The sequence below is a fragment of the Phalacrocorax carbo genome, chromosome 8 (assembly GCF_963921805.1).
Source record: "Phalacrocorax carbo chromosome 8, bPhaCar2.1, whole genome shotgun sequence".
Lineage (NCBI taxonomy): Eukaryota > Metazoa > Chordata > Aves > Suliformes > Phalacrocoracidae > Phalacrocorax > Phalacrocorax carbo.
In genome coordinates, this window is record NC_087520.1 from 21968555 (window position 1) to 21980630 (window position 12076).

General features: G+C 42.2%; 1 protein-coding gene across 3 annotated transcripts in view; it reads right to left on the minus strand.

The window, feature by feature from the left end:
• LOC104042453 (sulfate transporter) overlaps window positions 1-12076 on the minus strand; it is an 18361-nt gene continuing 6285 nt past the window's right edge. For all 3 annotated transcript variants that reach the window (XM_064459006.1, XM_064459004.1, XM_064459005.1), the window contains 2 exons: window positions 11283-11936; window positions 1-8903 (listed from right to left, as the gene is read on the minus strand). In XM_064459006.1, coding sequence (XP_064315076.1) covers window positions 7398-8903; window positions 11283-11924 — 2148 coding nt within the window. In that variant the 5' untranslated portion in view covers window positions 11925-11936 and the 3' untranslated portion in view covers window positions 1-7397. The remainder of the gene's footprint in view (window positions 8904-11282; window positions 11937-12076) is intronic.

A 12076-nucleotide genomic window follows, 5' to 3' on the forward strand; every position in this document is an offset into this window, starting at 1 on the left:
TCCGACAACAGAAAAAACATAATCTTTTAATGGCGATAAAGAAATCCCAAAGATTTTACCATATTTGACAGAAAATTCTTGTGCTAACAAATCTTCTACAATGCATTAAGGCACATCAGCATTTAAAAATGACAACTGATACAGGCCCAACAAACAGAGACAGGGTAAAGGAGAGTCAGCAATGTGCTGAGGCTATATCCCATAGCATGGCAGGACACCAGGAGACGACTGACAAAATACAACTTTCATCACAAACATTTGGTCGGTGAGCACAGCACTCAATGAGGAGCTGATGGCAACACATCTCTCCCCATGCTGGGTGCAAGGCAAGGTCCCTGCCAGCAAACACCTAACCAGCACCTACTGATGCCACAGAGATAGCTCCCCCAGCACCCTGGATTCTGCCACCAAACTGGGGGAAACATTATACCTCATTTTTACTGCACAGGTAAGTCACAGTAAATCGTAAGGCAATCCTTTATACACACCATACAACTTTTCCACATTTTATTCAAATAAACTATTTTGTAAACTGGTTAGGTCAGCTGGCCCATGTAATTTATTCAATTTCTGAGGTATTGTTTGGTTAACTGATTCTCCAACACAAAAAGCTACTCCAGGCAAAAATTGCCATTTTGTTTATTCTGCAACCATTATGTCTAAAATTATTCTTTAAGTAATTCAAAAATCATACCCCAGAACATACCAAGGTAGCAGAGATGATGCTCGGGGGCTCAAGAGGCTGATGAATTCAAAGCATCATGTGCTTACCAGAAAAAGTGAGGCTTTACTTCTCTTTAACCATGTTTCAACTGCATTTCAAGTACATGTAAAATTTTCTTCCTTTAGTCAAAAATAAAACATAAAAAACTTGGACTCAAGTCCAGCAAATGTTTCATTTCCTACCTTCCTGCAGAGTACTGAGATCATCTGGGATCTGAACTAAGAGCTAAGTGCTTTCAGAGCTAGAGGGAGCTGGAATTCAAATATTTTTGGCAGTAAGTCTACTCAATGGAGATTTGATTCTCCATCCAATGTTTTAATATTTTGTGTATTTGCACGTTAGAGAAACAGCAATATGCCTTAGCTTATATCATCTCTAGAAAATAAAATAGAAAGTTACTAATTACACTATGAACTAAATATATTAAATATTTGCAATTTTACCTAACCAGAGGCCTCACTTTTAGCATTGCAGTGATCTCAAAAGAAAATGCAAGACTCAGAATTATTTCCACTTCAGGTAGAATTTGATTGAACTAGTAAAAATCAGGTAGTTTTTCACATGAGCAGCTGATCCTACAAAGGCTTACAAACATGAAAACCAGGTGCAAGTAATTCTTGGGACTTAACAAGGTCATTCACAGTGCAAAGTCTGCACTAAAGACATTACTCCTTTTATCTATGCCAGCATAGAAGCAGAAAGCCCTTCTAGCGTGGACAGTTACATTAATACTGAAGCCTCACAACAGCATCCTACACTGAGACTCAGCAAAACAAAATAAACTACACAGATAAAAAGCACCTTGTACGGCATTAGCAGATGACGACTGCTGTCCATGTCACAGCTTCAGTAGCTTAGCTATGTTACTAAAAAACAATTTTAAAAAATGTAAATCACCTCAATCATTTCATCACCTTTCCAAAGCATGTTAAAAAAAAAAAAACACAACAGAAGTTAATGGCCTGAAACAAACTATTTGCCTGAAGAGTTTCACCCTCAATTCAAAGGGTTTCCTCTTTTCCAGTTTCTGTGGTCTTCTTCTAGACCAGCAGCCTCCGACGGCCCAGCCGTGCTCCTCACTGTGCTAGGAGTGCATGGAGATTAAGGTCAGTGCTGAGCCCGAGTGAGCCTTGCGCCTGCCTGTGTGCCCAGCTGCAGGGCCAGCACAGGTGTTCCTGCACCATTTCTGGAATGGAGACATGTGAGCGACGTGACTTCAACCTGCTTAAAAGCTCTTTGCACCAGCAGCACTAGAGATGACAGCAAGTCGCTGAGCACAGTGGGGAACAGGTTGTGAGCACAGCCCTTGGGTGAAAGGTTCAGGGAACTGGACCCATGGAGATGCACAGCACTGCTGATCTTCTCAAGGGAGGACTGGCCACAAAAAGACTGGACTCCACCAGTTAAGCCTGGATCTAGGACCCGGCACAGGCAGAGTTCGCAGGTGTCCTCAGCAAAAGGCTGCGGGAAACAGCTGGGTATCAACCAGCTTAACACCCTGGTGCCGCAGCCAGGACGCTTTCCTGACCATAATACCTCACCTCTGCACTTCAGACTGATCAGCAGTGGACTGTCATTTCTCTTGGCACAAGCCAGCAGAAGCGAGCGCTGTGTTTTTTCCCTGAGAGAGAGCACCTTTCCATTCATCACCGCAGCCCGATGGGGAAGGAGAGCAGCAATCATGGAAGCTCTGCTGCCACGTGCGGACTGAGATTTAAATTAGATAAAAATAAATAAGTGTGAACACAGAAATCCCTTACATATGTAGTTCAGGACAGCGACTCATGCAGCAGCACTGAGCAGGAACTAGGTCCTGGGTTATTATTACACTCATTACGGAGAAAGGCACATGGCTGCGTAACACAGCATCACAGTAGCCTCATCATAAATACACCTCCAGGTTAGTCTGTCATTCCCAGGTGGCACGGTTACTCTGCAGCTTACACAAGCCCTCACACAGCCCCACACCGGGCTAGGACCCCAGCATGCTCGCAGGGACACACATGCAGTGGTGGTCCCCTGCCAGCTGCCCACAGCCCCCTTTTGCCCAGTCCCAGCACCCTGATGACTGGTGGGGTTTGGGGGTTGTTTTACACTCTCTGTTCAGGAGCTTTAGCCTTAGCAAAAAATCTGGCATGAAAATTGAGTAGCAGGTCACATGTAATAGCAACATACACATAGGCAATGATTCTTCTATTCACAGTCAATCATATGCAATGTCTTTCAGCACAATGCAGAAAGAAGCATCAAGAAAGTGAAGGTGGGTCTCACAGTGAATTAGAGAAGAGCAGATGGAGCTGCAGTGGCTTACGAGGGAATAAAGATCACCCAATCACACAAGACTAAGGTTGGCAATGTCATTATAAATCAAAAAATAAGCACTATGTGCCCCACTATAGTACCCTTCCCTGTTTTATGAACTGGCCTGAAAATTGTTTCCATGTCAAAACATTCACACAAGTGAAACATTTATTAGTGCAACAGCCTCGTTAGGAGGAACTGACACTACTATTTGTAGCAGCAATAGACGGGGAAAAAAAGAGCCTGACATTTAGCAGGAGACTACTGAAGTCTTCCAGGAGTCTTTAGTATAGCTGTGACCATGAGTGTTAATTTCCATAATGCTGTGTTGTCATTAATGAATGTGCTAATGATCTCTTAATTCTTCATTTAGACTGATAATTGCTGATTAGTATGTTTGGGAATGGAGATCAACTGATTTATACCATCTTCCAGTCTGGCCTGGCATTCTGAAGGCTGCACCTGGGATGAACGCTCCTGTTCCAGATGGATACATAAACCCAAAACCAATTGTTCTGAAATTCCCTCTTCCTATAGATCACAGGGGTTAGGGAAGGTAAAGAAGGCAGCGGGTATGGCTGAAATCCTCTCATAGAATCCGGTACCTGTTTTCCACTGTTCATTTAAAACAGTAGAAGGCAGAAGAGCCCTCTCCAGGACAGAAGCCCGAGTATCGCAAAAGCGTAAATGGATGTATATAGCTGCTACATCCATCATAGAGCAGCAAAAGGTATACGTGTACACACACACACAAATACACATACACATGTATGTGTGTATATATATATGAAATTCCTTTAGAAAACACATTCTTTAGGGCAACAATTTTCAATCAGTGGTCCCCTATTCCTAAAGGTGAAATTGGATCACTTCTAAAGGGTCCATAAACATATTCAAGTGAAATTTGCTTCTTGCCAGCAGGTTTAAATCAGATTAATGTCTCTGTTAAAAAACGATTCTAGGCCTAGAACTAAAATGGCTGAAACCCCACTGTTTTAAGAATTCCAGCCATGACAAGCTCTAATCTTCGGTTAATTCCAATGGACTCTCTATTATACTGAACTCTCCGGCAAATGTCATTTATTTCTGCTCCCTTTTAACCAGGGCTGTGTGCATTAATATAGACGTATTAATACTATGACCTCTGGACGTTATCTTAAATAGGAATATTAAACGTTGCTCTTTTGGCTGGCTGGCTGCTTTTGATGTTGCGTTTTAATACCGTTTCTTATGTTTTACTTGAAATGGAATTTGGAGGCTTTATTGTAAGTCGTGGCTGCACAAACAGCACTGAGGCCAAATCCAATGTGCTCTAGCTAAACATAAATCACTTCAGTATATCTTTTAGCTGTAATCTAAATTAATTCTTTGAAAAATCAATTTATGGCTGTTTTATTGTGCTTTTATGTAAACAAATACCCAAGAGCTACAAATATGCATCCTGCTAGCTGTGGAAAGTGCACACTTCTTGGAAGTAACATCGCTATTCCTCCCTTCCTGGGACAGGTAGAAATGGATTTGAAAAAACATTTTTTAATAAATAGTTACCTTTTTCCCTTTCTCGCTTAGAATTTGGCTACACAAACCTGTGCATGGTCACAGGTCAAAAAATCTCACCTGCACAGCACGGAAAGGGTATGGGAGAGAGGAGCTGTGAGCGTAAACAGGAATGAAACACCCAGAGCAATTTTTACATTACTTCTATCCCATCTGCAGCTGACCTTCCTTAGAGGAAGTCTCCTGGCCAGCTGCTCATTCTTCCTCCTCCCCCCAGCAGCCCATGTCTGAGAGGCAAAGGGGTGAGAATAAGTAGCTGGGGGTAGGCAGGAACATTTACAGTAACAACATACACTGCTTATTGTTTGCTGTTCTGAGATTTTTCCTCAGGGCTTTGAAAAGGAAGCATTGCTTCTAGCACTGCTCTGCTCTCCTGAAAAATATTAGTTAAAATCAGCATTTTAAAACGGTACCAAGGCTTTTGTTCAAAGCTCTAGAGATGCTTTCTGGTAACATGAACAAACTGTGCTGAAAAGGGACTCCCCCCCAGCCATGGCACTGCCATCAGCTGAATACACACACAGAGGTCTGCACTGCTCCCCTACCCGCAGCCAGCCCCTCGGTGGCCAGGCACAAACCCCTGCGGTGACAAGCCTTCCCAAGCTGGCACCCAGCTGCAGGAACTGCCGCAGGTGTGCCAGCTCACTCTCCACACCAACCCAGGGGCTCTGAGCAGGAAATCAGTGCAAAACAGGAATGGTGAGGAATTAAAACATAATTTCCATCCAGCACTCACTCCCTGTGTAGGTGTTAACCCCACTCGCTGCTTTTTATGCAGGCTTAGCCTAATCCATACCAATTCAGTAGTTATAATTATCCAAAATGCATAAGGGATTCTCAGTCCAGAATAAAAACGTTCAGGGAAGGTTACTGCAGAAAAGGAAAAATTCAGCAGTAGCTGTTTGGAATTCATCTCCTTGTATAAACACACCTTAAGGCTGAGAAAGAACAGTATTTGTGGTTTTTGAATACCACAGAAGCTTTAGTATTTTCTCTCTGACACTTGGAGACTTGTTTCCTTAACGATGCCAGTTCTAGAACACATAATGCACAGATCTCAGTCATGTGCTCCTTTTCCATACATGCTACAGCCACCCCCAACCTCCCCCAGTATTTCTATATGCTGCTATAATGTCCTAAAAAACGTAGTAAGTTCAGTTAACACATAAAGGTTGTCAGGTCCCGGGACTAATTTTTCTGCTAAGTCCTTATCTTGAGGCCCCAGTGAAGTGATACGTGGCATTTCACCTTTCAGAGAAAGACGGGAATAGTTGCTGGTCCTAGCTCAGAAAAAAAAAACCAATCCTAAACTCAAAATATATTTCTATTTAGAAAATGTTTCATGATACTGCACTTTATTCCTTTTTTGACTCTTGACTAATTATTTTTCAATGATTAAGGATGAGACTATTGCCTGTATACAATACCTTTTCCTTTTAAAAGCTGCGAAGAACCAGCAATTCAGAATTTAAACTCCCCTGGGAGAAACCACCATCTTCCAAGGATGTGCTGCATGCTATGTATAGCTGGTACTCAGTAAAAACTGTTCAGCTCCCAATTCTACCTTCATAATTGTATTCCATTGGTGTAAGAAAAGAGAACCTCTTCCTGCCCAGTGCTTGTATTTAGTACAAAGAATGGGCACTCTCCACTGTTCTGTATAATTTAAAAATCAAAGTATAAAGTTTTATTTACACTAACATGGTGAAATAATGTTCAGTAAAGAATTTCTCTGGCTCATTTTGTAATGGCTGTATTTCTTGGCCTGTCCATCCACATTACATGAAGTCCATGACAGATCATGCATAAAGGGTCCATTGTCAATAAAACCTGCATTCATACATGAAGTCTGCCTGACATGAACAAATTGGAACATACGTTGGACAACCTATTTGGCTCTTTTCATTTTGGTGCCTGTGTTTCTGTCTGCCTGGCATATAAAACCAGCTATACGGACTGTTTTATGTTGAAACTCAAGAATTGGAGATTTTCTATACCTAAAAGAGCTCCTAAATATTAAGAAAACAAACAACTGACCATAAGTATGAATCAGACTTCTAAATAGTCACGTCTGAATAAAAATCACTCCAAAAAAGAGGCAAACTTTCCTGGCACATAAAGGCCTGCATAGAAATGAGGTAAGATTATCCCCATTGCCTGGCTGCATTGCACTCTTGGGAGACAACGACAAAGCCTCTGGAGGTGACAGGTGGCTAGAAGCTATTCGTTAAGACCTTTTCATGCATGTTTAGATTTTATTTATCTATCTGTCTCAAATTCAGGGAGGTTACAAAGTCACCCACAGTGAAGACCAGAGCGAACAGTCCCCATCAGTCATTCTTTAGAAGATATAAGGGTGTGATGATAAGGAAAAGCAATGCCAGAACAAGGGACAAGAAATGAGTTGCCTCACATTATTTGGCTAGTCAGGATGCCCAGATTACTTCAAAATCCCATCCCATCCATAAAGACAGGGTTGTAATAAAGACTTCAATACTGATGATCAAAACTTAAGAGGGGAACTGAGACATGGGAAGTTCAAAAGAGAAGAGAAATAAGATGAACCACCATATGAAAACTCTTTGATTCACAGATTGGCCACAATCAAGTTAAGAACTGCCTTCATTCACTACCACCTACTTAATTCCTATACCCAGCACACAAATTTAAAGATTCAAAACTGACTGCGTGGTAACCAGTGTGTTAAAACCAACACTGCCTCTTCTTACCTGAGTGCATATATATATTGCATAGACATACAGACCCACAACCATTTTTTCCCCCCGCATTTTTCCAGCTTGCTCCCTTTCCACAACTAGTTCTTAGAAGCACTGGTCCTACTGTACCCCTGTGGACCCAACGCGAAGTCCACAGCTTGATGCACACTGTGGAAAAGAAGGTGGTCCTCCCCCTCTTTAAAGAATTCTCCTCGGAGCAGGGAACTCCTCACTGAAGGGTTGCACTGGGCCAGCAGCACCTGAACATCTATCTCCTTGTAGTCCTTGCAGACCTCTTTGAGTGTGCGTATTCCTGCTGTATCCAGAAACTGTACTGCACAACAGTCAATCACTATTGTGTGAAACCCCAGAGGTTCAGAGACAAAATCCACAGAGGTGCTGGTCTCGTTGCCACCAGAATCCACCTCTTTTTCTCTAAGCATTCTCTTTGCTGCCTTTTTCTTTGCTGCCTTCACCCAGACTGGGTTGACCCCAGTTTGCTTGTACAGGGTGGATTTAAAGCACTCTTTGTTGATGTAGTAGAGGGGTGCTTCGAAACGGAACACCACAATTCCTGGCTTGGTTTGCAAGTTCTTGTAAGCAGACAGGGATTCATACGTTTCAGACTCTGCCACCCAGCCAAGCAGCGGTGCCTCTGGTCTCTGAGTTCGGAAAATGACACAGAGCATAGAGAAGCAAACACCAACCAAAAGACCAATCTCTGTACTGATGAGTGCTGAGGCTGCCATAGTAACTACCCAGATCACTGTGTCCACTCTGCTCAAATGCCACATTTTTGGCAGGTCCCTGAACTTCTGCAGGGCTCCTCTGAGGTTTACAATGGTTATGACAGCAAGGACACATTTCTGAAGGGAATAAAATAAAGGTGCAATCACGAGGAGGACTAATAGGATTACCAAACTAGTCACCATGCTAGACATTTGTGTCCTACAGCCTGTGGACTCTTTGACAAGAGTCTTGGCAAGAGCTGCACTTGTTGTGAAGCAATGGAAGAAAGAGGGAATGATGTTGCAGAAGCCAATGGCATACATTTCCTGGTTGGCCTTCACAGAGTAACCGTGTTTTTTGGCAAACATCTCTGAGAGGGAGACAGTGATTGCAAAGCCAATGATAGCTATGGGGATAGCATCCAAAGCCACATTAGGAATCAGTTTCCAGTCTGGAGGGTGGGGTGGCAGAAACCCAGTTGGGATGTGTCCAGCAACACTTGAGCCATAAGTCTCTCTCAGCTTCCCAAAGTGAGATGCCAGAGTAGCTGCCACAATTACGACTAGTTCAACTGGTATTGGAGCCTTGAGCCTGGATTTAAAACGTTCATTAAGCTCTTTGGTTGGGATAAGTACAAGAAAGCACAAGAAGCTGGTGATGAGATCACAGATGTTGGTCTTGTGTATGTTTCTGAATATGTTTATCCATGTGGCTATGAGGGATCCAGCACCACTGCTCCGTGGAATGTCTAGGCCCAGGAGATACTTGGCTTGTGAGGTTAGGATGGTAAAGGAGGCACCCGTGACAAATCCACTCAGCAACGAATCAGAGAGGTACACTGAGACGAAGCCCACTTGAAAGAAACCCATGGCCACCTAGAAGGAATCAACCACACAGAACAGATTAGGATGCAAATCTTGCAGATGTCATCACTGTGGGACTCTAGAGGGAAGTAGCAGTAGAAATAAAAAAACCCAAACAAAAAAAAACATGGCCCTGCATGCACAGCCCTGGAGGACAAGACATGGTCTGAGCACGGGGGAAAGCATCTCCAGCATTTAGCTGCTCCTGGTACGCTGCACTTAAACAAAATGCATTTCTAACACAGAGCAGGTGGGTTTTTTAGGTTCTTTGTACTCTGAACCTGCATCTGTTATTTGCTCATGGGTTCAGTTCTAACTCCCAGTTGCCCTTGTGAACAAAAAAACCCTAATGAAAAAAGCATTTGAAATACTGGCTACTTTTACCACTTCTTTCTCAAGTTCTTAAAATCTGTGTGAACCTTGCAGGGATCCAAAACCTTTTTGGTTGTCTTTGCCTATCTTAGAATATGCAATCAAAATATAGCTTATGGCGTAACAGCTGTCCTTTGCACTGCATAAGGTTTGGTGCATTTGATTCAGAAAGCGTATGAGCTGCAAAAACTTGTGATGCAGATTATAGAGATACATTTTTAAAGCGCCTTATTATTCATTTTTATTAATGCCAGCTGAATGGACAAATCCTTGGTGCTCTCTCATGGGAGTGACTGGTTTTATGGATACCTACCCTACACATGCACCTTCGCACCTGGTAAATGTCCATTTTTCCCCGTCAACCTCCATGCGAAATGGAGCATGGACCTTCTCACAATAGTTTGCTAGAAACCTTTTAATTCCGATCTCGACAAGAGGGCTGTCTACACTCTTATCTGAAGGCCAGAACTTACTGGTGTTAAACTTTAAGTAGTATCAATTTGATAGATCCTATTAGGTAGATAAGACAAAATAAAGACTAGGATCATGGCTGGAAAATTCATAAGAACCGCAAAGCATTACTAAAGAGATGACAGGTTTGGGACCTGGACTGACTGGACAGCGGCTGAGAGCCAAGCTCTAAAAAAGGCTCCCCTCACAACCTCAGTAATTAAGTTAACTCAAGGTTTTTCTAGCTGTAAAACATTAGCAATAATTGTCCCGCCTAGTTATGCTGTAGGCAACTGGTGTGAGCAGGCTTGCTTTTTGCATTTTGATTGTAAAGTTTCTGATGCAAAGAAAATGTTATTTTGGTTGGAACTTCCAATAAAAAAATAATATTTGAGGGTGCGAAGACCTATTGTTTAGCAGGCAGAGAGACAGCAAGTAGAATATGCCTAGCTTAAGAGGGACTTCAGCTAATTTTACCTTACTTCTTCTTGTAAAGAAACTTAATTGTACTTGTATTTGCAAAGAATATTACATGCAATTCACAACTCCAAAACTGCATCCATCCCACAGTGATGAAACACAAAATCCAGGTACCTCAGGAGTCCTAGAATATTTCTGAAATTACTCAACACTAACTTGCAGTACAAGAAGTCGACCCAGGTTGTATCTAAAACCAGTGTTTTAGAGTATCACGGGTACGTTTCCTTTCCCACTTCTCTGCAGTTTGATTAGCTATCACCCTGGAGGTCACTGTAGGAACTAATGAATGGAACTCACTAACTGAAATACCACAGCTCTGCAGTACTGTTAAAAGTAAATCCATTCTAGTTAATGCATGACACTAAAACCAAAGATATCTGCTTTAATTTCAGCAAGCAGTGAATTCTAGGAAGTAAGTAGAGAAGAAGTGGTAAAATATTGTAAAGTAATATATTTTAATATGGTAATAATTAAAGAGTTTTATTTCAAATATATTTTATCATCTCAGTAGCGTCCTTTTCATAGTGTCATTGTTTTGGCTTTGAACAGGCAAACAGCAGAGTTTTACAAGCCCAGTGACAAATTAAAAGGAACTGGAGATACTGTTACTGTCCAGATTATTTTTTTTATAAAAGGCTAATGACTGAAGTCTGGAGTTAAGAACTGCCATACCACATTTTGGCCCAATGAAATTGAGGCCTAAGCTATAAGCCAGGAAAAAAAAAAAAGCTCCAGGCCACAGCAAGGAAGGTGGTGAGCAGATTGTGTGAGAGCAGCAGGTGGTTACGTGCAGGTCCTTACAGTCCCCAGCAGAGTAGCAATGCAATCACAAAATGCTATTTAAAAAAAAAAAAAACAACAAACCAAAACAAAAAACAACAAAACAACAAAAACCACCAAACAGAAAGGAGAGGACACAGCAGAGTTTCTTGCACCACAGTAACTGCAGACCTCCAGTCCTCCTTATGTCTGCTTGCTCAGGGATGCGGATTGAGGACACGAACTGCCTGCCGGGCCTGCACATGTGGACAATCACCTAAAGAATTAAAACTATTTCTACAGAACACCTTTTTGTCCACCTCCTCTTACCTGATAGACTCCAGCTATGAAGGTCATGGTGGCTCCCACCGTAATTGCATAGCAGCTTTTATCACAAAGCAGCTTCTGCGATGTCTGATTCACAGGTGAAATGGTGGTGTTTGCATGTGCTGCTGTATCTGTGAGGACGCTAAGCACAGCTGGCTCTAAGTCATAGCCAGCTCTCTGTATTTCACGATCCACCACTTGTCCCACCATCAGGCAAATCACACCGAAGATGCCAACTGAGATGTGGCGGGAGGTTCCAAATATGAAATAAATAATTCCAGCAAAAAAGGATGTATAAAGGCCATAAATAGGCTCCTGCCCAGCCAAGAGAGAATAGGCAATTGACTGTGGGACTAGTAAAACCCCCACAATCACGCCAGACATTATGTCACCCAGCAGGTACTCTCTTAGTTTATATTTAGGAAGCCACTGCAAGACAGGAAAGAAACTGAAAACATAGTCTTTAACTTTGGCTGGAGTACAGCTACAAGTTTTCTTTGCTTGCTTAACCACCAAGGCCTTCATGCTTCTCTTCTTCTCTTGAGGTTCCAAGAACATTCTGTGATGGAAACTGCGTTTATCATTGTCTCCTTCTGGCACTTCAGTCACTGAATGGACATTGTCGAGTTCTGCCATTGCTGCCATCTCAAGGACTCCCTAAAAACACAAAAGAAAGGCCATTTTCACTAACACATAAATTAATGTGCTACAGGAGACTTTTTAATGGAGTGAATATAGTATACATGAAAAGCAAGGGTTAAAAGTCTTAAATAAGCACAGGGAAAACAATTTCCAAG